This window comes from Dryobates pubescens, chromosome 10, assembly GCF_014839835.1.
Source record: "Dryobates pubescens isolate bDryPub1 chromosome 10, bDryPub1.pri, whole genome shotgun sequence".
NCBI classification, from domain to species: Eukaryota; Metazoa; Chordata; class Aves; order Piciformes; family Picidae; genus Dryobates; species Dryobates pubescens.
Window position 1 is genome coordinate 14,523,946 of NC_071621.1, and position 14,873 is coordinate 14,538,818.

The 14,873-nt window shown below is 47.8% G+C and overlaps 1 protein-coding gene across 2 annotated transcripts in view; it reads left to right on the plus strand.

The window, feature by feature from the left end:
* WNT11 (Wnt family member 11) overlaps nt 1-14,873 on the plus strand; it is a 41,829-nt gene that overhangs the window by 13,963 nt on the left and 12,993 nt on the right. The window contains exons 2-5 of one of the 2 annotated variants that reach the window (XM_054164644.1): nt 3,379-3,614; nt 4,303-4,416; nt 4,501-4,580; nt 5,929-6,221. In XM_054164644.1, coding sequence (XP_054020619.1) covers nt 3,379-3,614; nt 4,303-4,416; nt 4,501-4,580; nt 5,929-6,221 — 723 coding nt within the window. Of the gene's footprint in view, nt 1-3,378; nt 3,615-4,302; nt 4,581-5,928; nt 6,222-14,873 lie in introns of both variants that reach the window. The other variant, XM_054164643.1, reaches the window with a different exon arrangement.

Below are 14,873 nucleotides of genomic sequence, written 5' to 3' on the forward strand. Positions count from 1 at the left end.
GTTTAGCTTTTTTAAGGAAAAATTTCTGTACTGATAGAGTGGTCAGGTATTAGAACAGGCTGCCCAGGGAGATGGTAGAGTCACTGTCCCTGGTGGTGTTTAGAAAACATGTAGACATGGCACTTTGGGACGTGGTTTAATGGCCTCGGTGGTCTTAGGTCAGTGGTTGGACTTGATGATCTTAGAGGTCTTTTCCAACTGGAAGAATTCCATGATTCTATTCACAGCAGCATTTGCTGTTTTCTTTTTGACCTGGAAATGTTTGCAATTGCACACCAGAAGAACCACTGGGGTCTTTGGGGTGTTGCTGGTTTCTTCCATGGTAACAATGAGACCCTCCCATACTACTGGAAAAGTCATAAAGATGATTAGGGAACTGGAATGAAGAAAGGGTGGGGGTGTTTAGCCTGGAAAAGAGGACACTTATATAAAGGACTAGTGTCAAGAGGATGGGGCCAGACTGTCCTCAGTGTTGTCCAGTGACAGGACAAGAGGCAATGAACACATTCTGGAACACAGAAGGTTCCTCATAAACATAAGGAAAAAATTCTTCCCTTTGAGGGTGGCAGAGCAGTGGAACAGGCTGCCCAGAGATGTTTTGGTGTCTCCATCTCTGAAGGCATTCAAAACTTACCTGGATGTGTTTCTGGGTAATATGATCTAGGTGATCCTTCTCTACCTAGGGATTAGACTAGATGTTCTTCAGAGGTCTCTTCCAGCCCCACCATTCTGTGATTATATATGAACATACAGACTGGTGGTAGTGGGCCCCTCTTATTTTAATGTTGGATTGATGGCTGGATTTGATGCTCTTAAAGGTCTCTTCCAACCAAAATGATTCTATGATTCTATGGTACTCTACCTGAGCATGCTCTCATCATTCTTCTGCTCTGTTCTTGGAGACTAGAGAAACAGAGTTATCTGCATGCAACAGTGATGGAATTGATGGAGGGAAAGCATGTGTCTTGCGAACTTCACACAGAATCAAATACAGAAACATTCAGGTTGGAAAAGACCCTCAGGATCACCAAGGCCAACCCAGAGCCCTACCCTGCAAGGTTCACCCCTAAACCATAGCCCTGAGCACCACATCCAAATCACCTTGAAACACATCCAGGCTTGGGGACTCAGCCACCTCCCTGCCCAGCACATTCCAGTGTCTGACCACTCTTGCTGGGAAAAAAAGTTTCCTGCTGTCCAGTCTAAACCTAACCTGGTGCAGCTTGAGGCCATTCCCTCTTGGTTCTATCACTAATTACCTGTGAGAAGAGACCAGCAGCCTCTCCACCATGTCCTATCAGGTAGATGTGGACAGCAATGAGGTCTCCCCTCAGCCTCCTCTTTTACAAACTAACCATCTCCAGCTGCTTCAATCACTCTTCATCAGATTTATTCTTCAGGCCCTTCAGCACTTCCTTGCCCTCCTCTGCACTGGCTCTAGCACCTCCACAGCTCTCCTGTACTGAGGTGCCCAAAACTGGACACAATACTGAAGGTGTGGCCTCAGCAGAGCTGAGTACAACTTGGTGGCTTTTCCCAAGGCCTTGCAGGGGATTTGTCTCCATAATTAATTACATGGCATTTAGCATAATCCTTAGAGAGTGTGTGAGACAGATGTTGAATGCAAACTACTGATAACACACACTGCACTCTTTTTTTCCCCTCTTCTAAATACCATAGTCTTGCATGATCCAGCTTTCTGTTATCATGGAACTGAGGGGATCATTTTTCACTCGGTTGTGAGGTCCATCCTCTCTGGTCTTCAGCAAAAAATCCTTTCCCATAAGGATTTACACGTTCAATCAACTTGGCATACGCCTCAGGAGCTTTGTCCAGGCAGCCCTGCATGATGGAGAGAAATGTGCACTTCATCTGCCTTAAACATCCACTTTGGATAACACTCTTCATAGCTGCCCATCTTGCTCCACAGTTTAAGCACTTAGATACAGGGAGCTAACATACACTGAGTCACAGAATCACAGCATCACAGGATGTTAGGGGTTGGAAGGTACCTCTGGAGATCTTTGATTCCAACCCCCCTGCAAGAACAGGACCATAGAATCCAGTGCAGGTCACTCAGGAACACATCCATATGGGTCTTGACAGTCTCCAGAGGAGACCCCACAACCTCTCTGGGCAGCCTGCTCTAGTGCTCTGTGACCCTTACAGTAAAGAAGTTCTTGTGCTGTAGTTTATATCCATTGCCCCTTGTCCCATCACAGGGCACAAGTGAGCAGAGGCTGTCCCTTCCTTCCTGACACCCACCCCTCAGATATTTGTGTGCATTTATGTTATGGGTTAGGACTGGATCCCCCCAGTACTTTGGAAATTCACCCCCAGAAGCAAATTTGCCACACTCAGAATTTGGGAATAAAAGGAAATTATATTTACAAGAAGCAAACTAAATATGAAAGTATAAAAGTCAATAAACACATACAAAATATGTATGTATATGAATTTGCAGTTCAGCAACACCACAATATCCTCTTGTACACTAAATCAGCTCTCTCCCCCTTTCTGGACACAAAGGGTCCAGAGGGCTGTGTATAGCCAGGCAGCTACCTCTACCCCACTGTACCTTAGCCCAAATCATAGAATACACTGGGTTGGAAGGGACTCTTGAAGGTCATCCATAGGGTTGTTTAGTCTGGAGAAGAGAAGACTGAGAGGAGAATTTATGAATGTTTATAAATAGCTGATGGGTGGGTGTCAAGATGAGGCCAGGCTCTTTTCAGTGGTGTCCTGTGATAGGACAAGGAGCAATGGACACAAAGTGGAACCCAGGAAGTTCCATCTCAACATGAGGAAGAAATTCTTTACTGTGAAGATGATGGAGTGCTGGAACAGGTTGCTCAGAGAGGTTGTGGAGTCTCCTTCTCTAGAGGCTTTCAAAACCTGTCTGGATGTGTTCCCATGTAACCTGCCCTAGGTGACCCTGCTTTGGCAGTGGGGTTGGGGTCAATGATCTTCAGAGGTCATTTCCAGCCACTACCATTCCACGATTCTAGGATTCTATGATGTTGTCCAACCCCACTGAAGTGAGCATGGACATCTTTAACTCGATCAGGTTGCTCAGGGCCCTGTCAAGTTTGACCTTGAATGTCTCAGGGATGGGGCCTCCACCTCCTCTCTGGGCAACCTGTTCCAGTATTTCACTACCATTATCATAAAGCACTTCCTCCCTAATGTTCAACCTAAATCTACCCTGCTGTAGATTAAAACCATTGTCCCTTGTCCTGTCACTGCACGGCACAGCAAGTCAGATGAACACAGGATAATGCACTGACTGAGCAGGAGGTAGCACAGACAATATTGACCTGAAAAAAATAACATTTCATGTGGATTTTAACGCCTTTCTACATCTGCTTGTCTCCTCAGAGCTCTGTCCAAGACACCTTCAGCTTTGGCCCTGAATCAAACCCAGCACTGCAAGCAGCTCGAGGGGTTGGTGGTGTCCCAGGTGCAGCTGTGCCGCAGCAACCTGGAGCTGATGCAGACCATCATCCAGGCAGCACGGGAGGTGATCAAGACCTGCCGTAAAACCTTCTCAGACATGAGGTGGAACTGCTCCTCCATTGAGCTGGCTCCTAACTACCTGCTGGACTTAGAGAGAGGTAAAGAGCACTGCGGGGGACATGAGTGAGTAGAGTCAGGCCGGGGGTGTGTATGTGCGGTACCTGGAGTACTGCGTCCAGTTCTGGAGCCCCTATTACAGGAAGGATCTGGATGTGCTGGAGTGTGTCCAGAGAAGGGCCACGAGGATGAGCAGAGGGCTGGAGCTCCTCTGCTATGGGGACAGACTGAGAGGTCCATGGGTTCATGTGCCTCCTTACCCTGCTAGGATGTTACTTTGTGTTCAAGACCTCACTTAGGAATCATAGGATCACAGACTTGTCAGGGTTGGAAGGGATCCCAAGGATCATCTAGTTGCAACGCCCCTGCCATGGCCAGGGACACCTCACACTACGTCAGGTTGCTCAGAGCCACATCCAGCCTGGCCTTCAAAACTTCCAGGGATGAGGCTTCCACCACCTCCCTGGGCAACCTGTGCCAGTGTCTCACCACCCTCATGGGGAAGAACTTCTCCCTGACATCCAATCTGAATCTACCCATTTCTATTTTTGTTCCTTTCCCCCCAGTCCTATCATTACCTGACACCCTAAAAAGGAGGTGTTCTCTAAGCTGGTAATGCCATGGGAGGGCTCAGCTGCATTAAGTTGATGTGTTTGGTGCTCTGTGAGTCTCTTTAATGGAATGTTTAGCTGTCCCAGGAGGCTGAGCTGGAGTTCTTGTCTCTTCTAGGCACAAGAGAGTCAGCATTTGTGTATGCCCTTTCTGCTGCTGCCATCAGCCACACCATTGCCAGAGCCTGCACCACCGGGGACCTCCCTGGCTGTTCCTGTGGTCCCATCCCAGGTGAGACACCTGGACCTGGGTATCGATGGGGAGGATGTGCAGACAACCTCAACTATGGTCTTATCATGGGGTCCAAATTTTCAGATGCTCCCATGAAGATGAAAAAATCAGGATCACAAGCCAATAAACTGATGCATCTGCACAACAGTGAAGTAGGGAGACAGGTAACAAATCCACAAGAGTTGTTGTCATTGTACAAGTGGTTGGTTGCTCTGCGAGCTTCAGTGTCTCCAGCAGCTAGTGAAAGGAGCAGGTTTCTCCTAGATTGCTCCCAGCTCCTTTGGCTTGCTGAAGGCTGTGGCTATATAACTTGTGCTAGGCCTCAGGAGGTCCAGAATGGTATTGTCACTGTATGCCACCGGGGTGGGATGCCTTACTGCCAACCTTTCCCCAGACAAGGATGGCTCTGGCTTGCTTAGCCCAAGAGGTGTGGTGGGGATGGGTCCTGTGGTGCTCTGCCAAAGGCGTTGCACAAGCTGTGGAAGCGTGGAGGATTATCATCTGCCAGATGTGTCCAGCAGCAGCTGCCTTCCAGCCATCCCTGCAGCCAGGAGGGCTGAGTTTTCCCTCTCAAATTGCTTCCCTAGTGATTATTCCCATATCTGGCAGGAGCTGCTTCTAACAGCTTGCATCCAGTGGAGGGATAATGCTCACCACGTGCAGAGCTCGGCGTGCACTGAGGTGCAAATCCCTCCACGCAGCCAGAGAAATGGGTGGAGGACTGTAAAGCTGAGCCCTATACCCATCTCTGGGACTGCAGTGGCTCCCTAGTCTGGTCCTACCACACAGCTTGGTCCTTCCAAGACTGCCTGTGGAGCAGACAAACCTTGGAATGTGTTGAGCTCCTTGGCAGCTTACCGTGTATCTCCAGGCTGAGCTCACCTTTGCAGAGCACAACCATGCTGAGCTTGCCTCCCCAGGTGTGTTTCTCTACTATTCCCACTCTGGTGGTTCCTTTAATTTTCAAAATGTCCTGAGTTTTGATTTGAATACCAATGGGCAATTTTTTTGTTCTGTTTGGGACCTATTGTAGCCATGGCTGAATCACTCATCCCTTCCTGGAAACATCCTTCTGTGTCCCACAGAAATGAGACTAGTGCAGAACCAACCTAAAAGGCTCTTTCGGCCCCATGTAAGGCAGTAAGGCAAGGTGAGGGTGCCTTGAGTTCCTCAGAGCCTTGACATCTTTATTACCCAAAGCTGCTGGAGGCAGAAACAGATGATAATCATTTCTTTATGGATTGCCCTTGATTTTCAGCTCCTTAGAGGGTGGAAGCGCAACCCTACATAGATATCTGAGCAAAGTTCAATATGTTCTTCTCCCTGCTGGCTTCAAAGGTGCCTTGGTGAAAGTAATCCTGGGCTGATAGTGGTCACCAAGGAGCTGTGGGATCTCATGCCCAGTAGCTACTCTAGAAAGTGCTAAGGAAGTGCCTTCTTTAGCAAGCTTGTGTGATGTTCTGAAGTGAGACAAGGAAGGGCATTTCCTAACTCCTGCATTCCTTTTTGCAGGTCTTGAAAGCCTCTCTTGAAATGAAATGTAAGTGCCATGGAGTTTCTGGTTCATGCTCTATCAAGACCTGTTGGAAAGGCCTTCAAGAGCTAAGAGACATTGCACTGGACCTCAAAAACAAGTATCTGTCAGCCACCAAGGTGGTTCATCGGCCCATGGGCACACGGAAATACCTGGTGCCAAAGGATATTGATATCAGGCCAGTTAAGGAGACAGAGCTGATTTACCTGCAGAGCTCACCTGATTTCTGCATGAAGAACGAAAAAGTGGGGTCACACGGCACCCAGGACAGGTGAGGGGGTCTGCAGTGGCTGCTGACTGCACTCTGAGCCCCAAAGAGGGGAGGGGAAGAGGGAAACGTGTGTGAGTAAGAGTCAGATAACTGGGGAAGTAGCACACATGTGCAGAGCAGGTTGAGAGTAGCTCTGAAGAAAGAGACTTGGGAGTGTTGATTGATGAGAAGCTCACCATGAGCTGGCAGTGCCCTCATGCAGCCCAGAAGACACCCATGTGCTGGGCTGCAGCAAGAGGAGTGTGGCCAGCAGGGCAAGAGAGGGGATTCTGCCCCTTGACTCTGCTCTGCTGAGACCCCACCTTGAATACTGCATCCAGTTCTGTTGTCCCCAGGCAGAAGAAGGACACAGAGCTGTTGGAATGAGTCCAGAGGAGGGACACAAAGATGGAGCACCTCTACTATGAGGATAGGCTGAGGGAGCTGGGGTTGTTCAGCCTGGAGAAGAGCAGAGTCCAGGAAGGCTGCAGAAGGACCTTACCTAAGGGTTTCTAGAGACAGGACAAAGGAGAATGATTTGAAGCTGAGGGAAAGCAGGGTTAGAGTGGATCTTAGGAAGAAGTTGCTCAGTACAAGGATGGTGAGACTCTGGAATAGGCTGTCCAGGAAGGCTGTGGATGCCTCCTCCTTGGAGGTATTCATAGACCAGGTTGGATGAGGCTCTGAGCAGCTGAGTCTAGTTGAGAGGTGTCCCTGACCATGGCAGGGAGGTTGGAGTGGATGATCTCTGAGGTCCTTTCCAACCTAAGCCATTCTATGATTCTATGATCTCTAACACACAGTATGGCCTACAGGTGCCTGAGTCTACTAGTGGAGGCTGTGGCCAAAACAGGCTGCAGATTCCTTCTAGGTTATATGAGCAGGTACAAGATACCTTCTGAAATCCCCAGGGCAGCTCATCTCTGCAGGAGCTTTGAATGATCAAACATTGACTTACTGCTGTGTTGAGCCTCTCAAATTCACTTCTTGCAGTCACTGGCGATGTGATGAGTTGTGACTCTACTTTAAGGCTCCTGTGAACAAGCCAAGTGTTAACCCAGCTGTGACCAGCACTCCCAGGCAGCCTTAAAAAAGCCCTGACAACTACAAAGTGGGAATCTGTAGGATTTTTTTTCTTCCACTGCACTTTAAAACACCAAATGTGTTTGTATTGCTCATGTCTCTGCAGAGGAATTTCTACTTCTCATGATCAATTACTGATTTATGATCATCACACCCAACCTTCACTGGGCACAGTGCTGTCCCTTTCACAGGCAACAGACATGCCTACCTCTTCCCATCATCTTTTTAATCCCCCCCAAGAAAAAACATTTCCACAACCTGATCCAGTGTAAGGATCCATGGCAGGGGGGTTGGAACTAGATGATCCTTGAGGTCCCTTCCGAGCCTGACAATCCTATGATTCTATGATTTCAGCAGACCCTTTGACAGCCAAATACTTGTGTGTTTCCAGAACTGTTCAGAACTTCCAGATCTTTTCTCAGGTGGTTGCAATGGTTTGATTTCCAGTTCTCTCATAACTGGTATCTGCTGGCCTGGCTTTCTTCAGGTAGTTCTCATGAGTCTTCTTTGCTCTTGGTTTTACTTGATAATGGAGACTCCATGCAACTTGAGTGTTGTGTGGTCTTGCATGCACCTGCCCTTTTGGGGGTATCTTTTGACTCTTGTTGGACTCAGCTGTCATTGGACCACTTTGGTTCAATGGAGAGAAGGTTTTGCTGCAATACAAATGAAGTAAATGACCCAAGTGCAGAAAAAAATATATTATTTGTATACCTTTGATTCATACAAAGTATTTGATGAGACGACTGTAGAAGGTATAGAATCATAGAATGCTTTGGGTTGGAAAGAATCTGTAAAGGTCATCTAGTCCTAGCCCCTTGCAGGGAGTAGGGACATCTTTAACTAGACCAGAATCCATTCCAACCTGACCTTAAATGCTTCCAGAGATATCCTTTGGCAACAGCCATTCAATCTGGAACCACAGCTCTGTAGACAATATATCAGCATTTACTTGGTGGGGGTGATCAGGAGATGATGACATCTGAGTGAAACAAGTGTGTCCTTTTCATCTTCTTTAACAAGCAAGTGAATATGAGCCAGCAGTGTGCCCAGGTGGCCAAGAAACCCAAAGGCCTCCTGCCTGGGATTAGAAATGCTGTGTCCAGCAGGAGCAGGGAGGGGATTGTCCCCTGGGACTCAGCTCTGGTCAGGCCACACCTTGAGTGTTGTGTCCAGTTTTGGGCACCTCCATACAAGAGAGATGTGGAGGTGCTGAAGCCAGGGCAGAGGAGGGCAAGGAAGCTGGGAAGGGCCTGGAGGATAAATCTGCTGGAGAGCAACTGAAGGAGCTGGGGATGGTTAGTTTGGAGAAGAGGAGGCTGAGGGGAGACCTCATTGCTGTCTGCAGCTACCTGAAAGGACATTGTGGAGAGGCTGCTGCTGGTCTCTTCTCACAGGTAATTAGTGACAGAATAAGAGGGAATGGCCTCAAGCTGCAACTGGGTAGGTTTAGACTGGACATTGGGAAACATTTTTTCACAGCAAGAGTGGTCAGGCAGGGAGGTGGTTGAGTCACCAGCCCTGGATGTGTTTCAAGGTGGTTTGGATGCAGTGCTTAGGGCTCTGGTTTAGGGCTGACCCTTGCGGAATAGCATTCTGGGTTGGCCTTGGTGATCCTGAGGGTCTTTTCCAAACTGAATGTTTCTGTGGTTCTGTGATTCTTATGCTTTGTGGTAGTGAACAGTTTTGTAACCTCCAAACCCAATGGCTGGACTGCTTGGCAACAGCTTTGTGGTGGGCACAGCAGGCTGACAACCATTATGAGCCTGGCCATGGACCAGTAATTAACATGTGAAGATGTTTCTGAGTCACTCGGGATTGTGGGGAAAAAGCATGTTTTGAGGTTGGTTTCTGAAGGAAAATGTCATTTGAGTGGAAGTGATGGGTTTGGTTTTTTTGTGGATTCGTATGGTTTGGGGCAAGTTTGTGTGTTGGTTGAGTCACCAACCCTGGATGTGTTTAAAGGTCACTTGGATATGGTGCTTGGAGATATGTTTTAGGGGTGAAACTTGTAGAGTAGGGTTCTGGGTTGGACCAGGACAAGGAAGCTGTGAAGGGCCTGGAGTATAAATCTCATGAGGAGCAACTGAGGGAGTTGGGGCTGGTTAGTTTGGAGAAGAGGAGGCTGGGCAGGGAGGTGGTGTTTTGAGGCTGGTGTTTTGAGGTTGGTTTCTGAGGGAAAAATGTAACTTGAGTGGAAGTGATGGGTTTGGGGTTTTGTTTACTTTTGGAGGGGGGCGGTTCTTTGGTTGGTTGATTTGGGGTTTGGTTTTTTTTTTGTTTGGTTTTGGTGTTGGGGTTTTTTTTGTGGGTTTCTATAGATTGGGACAAATTTGTGTCTTGAAAAAGACCTTTTTGTTGGTCCACTCTGTTTTCATGTTGAGGTTGGAAGAGACCTTACAAGGTCACTCGCCTAAAGCTTCCAATCCCACCAATGACAAAAAAAAATAATAAAACAAAATAAAACTGGGGAGGTTGCTTGGAAATTAGATTGTTTTTAAGGAACTGGGTGACATCAACAGGTTGTGTCAAACCCCAAGCTGAATCCATGACAGATGTGACAAGCAAAACGTTTCCCATGAGCTGATATCCTTTTGAAGAGGAGAGAGGCAGGACTTCTTCTTCAGCTAATTTTGCTTTGCGGCAGATTTTTACCTTTGTTTTGATCCCTATTAGGGATGAAAAATATGTCAAGGTCTCAAAAGGTTTTATTTTATTTTGTTTTGTTTTGTTATTCCATCTGAGGGTAGGGAAATATCTCTTGCAGGCGTCCCTTTATCCCTCAGCCGGGTGACGGCAGCGATTGTGAGCCTGCCAGGCGAGGGTCCACAGGAAGTGAGATTGAGTGTGGATTTAGAGGACTGAGATATTAAGGCATTAGAGGATGACTGTCAAAAGGAACCTGTCAAGAAATACTCCTTATGTGCAAGATAGTGACAGACTTGTGGGAGGGGAAGAGGGTGAGATAGTCCCGTGCTGAGCTGCAGGCCTGTCTCAGGCCAAGTTCTGTGAAGAAATTGCTCCCAGAAAGAGCAATTGGCCATTGGAATGGGCTGCCCAGGTGGGTGGTGGAGTCACCATCCCTGGAAGTGGTTAGAAAGAGCCTGGATGAGGCATTTGGTGCCATGGTTTAGTTGATGAGATGGTGCTGGGTGATAGGATGGACTGGATGATCTTGAAAGTCTTTTCCAACCTGGTTAATTCTGTACTCTGTATTAAGGCCAGTTTCATCACAATCCATCTGTCAGCTCTGGTGTCTCAAAATTAGCACAAATAACAAAAGCCCCAGCCCTTCAGCACTGGTTTGGCCACACCTTGAGTACTGTGTCCAGTTCTGGGCCCCTCAATTCAAGACAGAAGTTGAGATGCTGGAACACATCCAGAGAAGGGCAACAAAGCTGGGGAGGGGTCTGGAGCACAGCCCTGTGAGGAGAGGGATGAGGGAGCTGAGGGTGTTTAGCTCAAAGAAGAAGAGGCTCAGAGGAGACCTTATTGCCATCTACAACTACCTGAAGGGAGGTTGTAGCCAGGTGGGGGTTGGTCTTTTCTCCCAGGCAACCAGCAACAGAATGAGAGGACACAGTCTCAAGCTGTGCAAGGGAAAGTTTAGGCTTGATCTTAGAAAGAAGTTCTTCCCAGAAAGAGAGATTAGCCATTGGAATTGGCTGCCCAGGGAGGTGGTGAGGTTAGTGTCCTTGGAAGTGTTTAAGAAAAGCCTGGATGAGGCACTTAGTGCCATGGTCTGGTTGATTGGAGAGGGTTGGATGATCAGTTGGACTTGATGATCTTGCAGGTCTCTTCCAACCTGATTGATTCTGTAACAGAGCAGAAGAAACAAGTGTGAAATGCACACAGTCTCTTTCCAGATCAGCTCTGTCTTCCCAAAGGGAGCAGGGAAAATAAGGGGAGATTCCCTAACCTCCTCTTCCTCCCAGGGATGCCTTTTGCTCTTAGCAATTTTTCTCTTGTGGAGACATCTAAATGTCTTTTAAACATGGTGGCTCTGTTCCAGCTGGCTGTTGGGGCAGCAGAGATAGTGTCTAGTGACAGGGATGAGGGAGAAGGAACAGAAAAGGGATGCTCATAGAGAGGGTAGAGAAAAATCTGCTCAGTGCTTACTCTGCAGAGATGTAAAAACACTCACCTGGAAATAGCCCAAATAGGTTTTTCTTTTATAAGTCAAACCCCAGAGGGATCTTAACATTTTATCCTTGTGAACATCATTTTCTCCAAAGATATCCCACTTTTCCCTCCTAGGCTCATTTTAAGGTCTTTCATGGCAAATGTAATCAAAAAGGGATTTTTAGTGGTGGTCACAGTATCACAGTATCACAGTAACTAAGGTTGGAAGAGACCCCAAGGATCATCAAGTCCAACCTGTTCCAACAGACCTCACAACTAGATCATAGCACCAAGCACCACGTCCAATCTCCCCTTGAACACCTCCAGGGACGGCGACTCCACCACCTCCCTGGGCAGCACATTCCAATGGCGAATGACTCGCTCAGTGAAGAACTTTTTCCTCACCTTGAGTCTAAACCTCCCCTGACACAACTTGAGACTGTGTCCCCTTGTTCTGGTGCTGGTTGCCTGGGAGAAGAGACCAACCCCCACCTGGCTACAACCACCCTTCAGGTAGTTGTAGAGGGCAATGAGGTCGCCTCTGATCCTTCTCTTCTCCAGGCTAAACAACCCCAGCTCCCTCAGCCTCTCCTCACAGGGCTGTGCTCAAGGCCTCTCACCAGCCTCATTGCCCTTCTCTGGACACGTTCAAGTGTCTCGATGTCCTTCCTAAACTGAGGGGCCCAGAACTGGACACAGTACTCAAGGTGTGGCCTAACCAATGCAGAGTACAGGGGCACAATGACCTCCCTGCTCCTGCTGGCCACACTATTCCTAATACAGGCCAGGATGCCATTGGCCTTCTTGGCCACCTGGGCACACTGCTGGCTCATGTTTAGGCGGGTGTCAATCAGCACCCCCAGGTCCCTCTCCGTTTGGCAGCTCTCCAGCCACTCTGACCCCAGCCTGTAGCTCTGCATGGGGTTGCCGTGGCCAAAGTGCAGCACCCGGCACTTAGACTTATTAAATGCCATCCCATTGGACTCTGCCCATCTGTCCAGTCGGTCAAGGTCCCTCAGTTTGTTTTCTTTCTTCTCCCACCATTTGCCTGGTCCCTTTTTGTTTTCCTGGCCATGAACATGGGTGCAGGGAGCAACCCATGGGATGTTACAGTGCAGACCCTTCCCACTATGCCCCAGAAATCCTTGACCTACGTAGCTTCATCACACTCTATAGAACAAATCTTATGAGGATCAGCTGTCAGACATGGGATTGTTTGGTCTGGAGAAGGCTGAGGGGAGACTTTACTGCTCTGTACAACTCCCTGAAAGGAGGTTGTAGTGAAGTGGGTGTTGGTCTCTTCTCCCAAGTAGCTAGTGGTGGAGGATGAGAAGAAATGGCCTCAAAATGCACCAGGAAAGGTTTAGATTGGATTATTAGGGAACATTTCTTTCCTAAAAGAGTTGTCAGGGATTGGAACAGGCTGCCCAGGGAGATGTCACCATCCCTGTAGGTGTTCTAGAAATGGGTGGACACAGCACTTGGGGACATGGTGTAGTGGGCATGGTGGTGTTTGATTGACAGTTGGACTCAATGATCTTAGAGGCTTTTTCCAAATGTAATGATCCTAGGATTCTATCTTTCCAGCCTCACTTTCTGTCCCCAAAGGGACACAGAATGGAAGGGACCCCATTAAGAACCCCATTTCCTGTTCCTAGATTTTTAAACTATCATTTTCCTTACCAAAAAAATGAGTAGTTTTGCATCATATGGAGAAAAAGTCCTTTCCCCACTCCCTTTCCCCAAGGCCTGACGCTCGCTCAGAGCACTCTGGAAGCAGGACAGAGGATGATGGCTAAATTGCAACACCTTGGATGTATTGGGTTTCAGTGTGTGCTGTAGGGAACAATCTGCACCAGCAGGTGGGTGGAAGGGATAAGCTAATGGGTGGCTTCCATCTCTCCCTCTGATTATGTGGAATTATTGTGTATTTTTCATGAAGGAAAGGGAATTGAATTACCTTGTAGTGGAAATGTGTGAAAATGCACTCAGAAAACACGCACCCAGTTACTCAAATGCCTTTTCAGTGCTCATTGCTGAAAGGATTTCAAAGCTTTATTTGGAACAAACCTGAAATGTTTTCTAAGACATCTTGGCCTTTCACAGTTTGTTGGAGTTAGGAATGGCTTGGAAATCTGCAGGCTTCCAAGCACTTGGGGTGTATCCAGGTTTCAAAGTCAGGCAGCTGAACCTGAGATGTGAAGCCTCTTTGAAGTGCTCAAAATCTGATTAAGGAACTGAGTTTTGCAACCACTGTGCCAAGGCTGCTGCAAACAGCCCTCATCCATTCCAGCCAAGCTTCATGTGATAAAATGCCACCATCCACACTTTCAGAGCCAAGAAAAAGTGGTTGGGGGGGGAGGAAATCTAAAGAAGCTGCTCTGTGGAGAAATGACTTGTATAACTTTCATTACAACAAATTAACCACTGGGGACAGAAAAAAAAGGTCTGTGTTCCCATTTCAGAGCTTTCTTGGACTAAAGCACCCTATAGATCATCTTTTAATAAGGTAGTTAAATTTCTCCTGCTTGAAAAGTTCATTATCAGCTCCCAGTCAATGATAAATAGTAGCAGATTATAAAATTGAGATCACTTTTGTGAGAAAAGCAGCAAAAGTATTAACCTTCTTTATCAGTAGGATGCAAATGTATCATATTTCAAAGGCTGTTGAAGGTCCCTTAAGGAATCCAAGGAACAGGGAATTCTGCCATGCATGCCAAAGCCTCCAGCCCCTGAAGCCTTCAGAGATAACTGAGCTGTTTATTACTGATCTTTCCCAGAGCAGCTTTGGAGCCAAGTGAATGTTGCTCCCTCCCTGCTGAAGACGGGGAGAAGGAGCTCACTTGTGCTGCAGAAACTGGGCTGCAATGCTGCCCTGCAGATGAGCTGGGCTGGTCACTCACCACTCCTTAGCTGCCTCAGTTTGGCAATGGATGTGGCCACTCTGTGATGGTTGCTCCTTTTTCATGTATTCACAGAATCACAGATGGTTTGGGGTGGAAGAGAGCTTTAAGCCATCTAGTCCAACCTCCCTGCAGTCAACAGGGACATCTTCAACTACTTCAGGTTGTTCAGAGCTCCAGACAACCTGATCTGGAATGTTTCCATGGATGGAGCATCTACCACCTCCCTGGGCAAACTGGAACAGGGTCTCACCACCCTCAGTGTTAAATACTTCTTTCTATTTAGTCTGAATCTCTCCATCACCCCTTCTCCTGTCACAACAGGCTCTGCTAAGAGGATTGTCCCCATCTTTATTTTAAGTTCTGAAAGGGGCCTGAAAGGTCTCCCTGGAGCCTTCTCTTGTCCAGGATGAACAATCCCAACTCACAGCCTGGCCTCACAGCAGAGGGGTTCCATCCCTCCCACCATTGTCATGGCCTCCTCTGGACCTGCTCCAGCAGATCCACGTCTTTCCTGTGCTGAGGACTCCAGAGCTAGACCCAGCACTGCAGCTGGAGTGTCAGC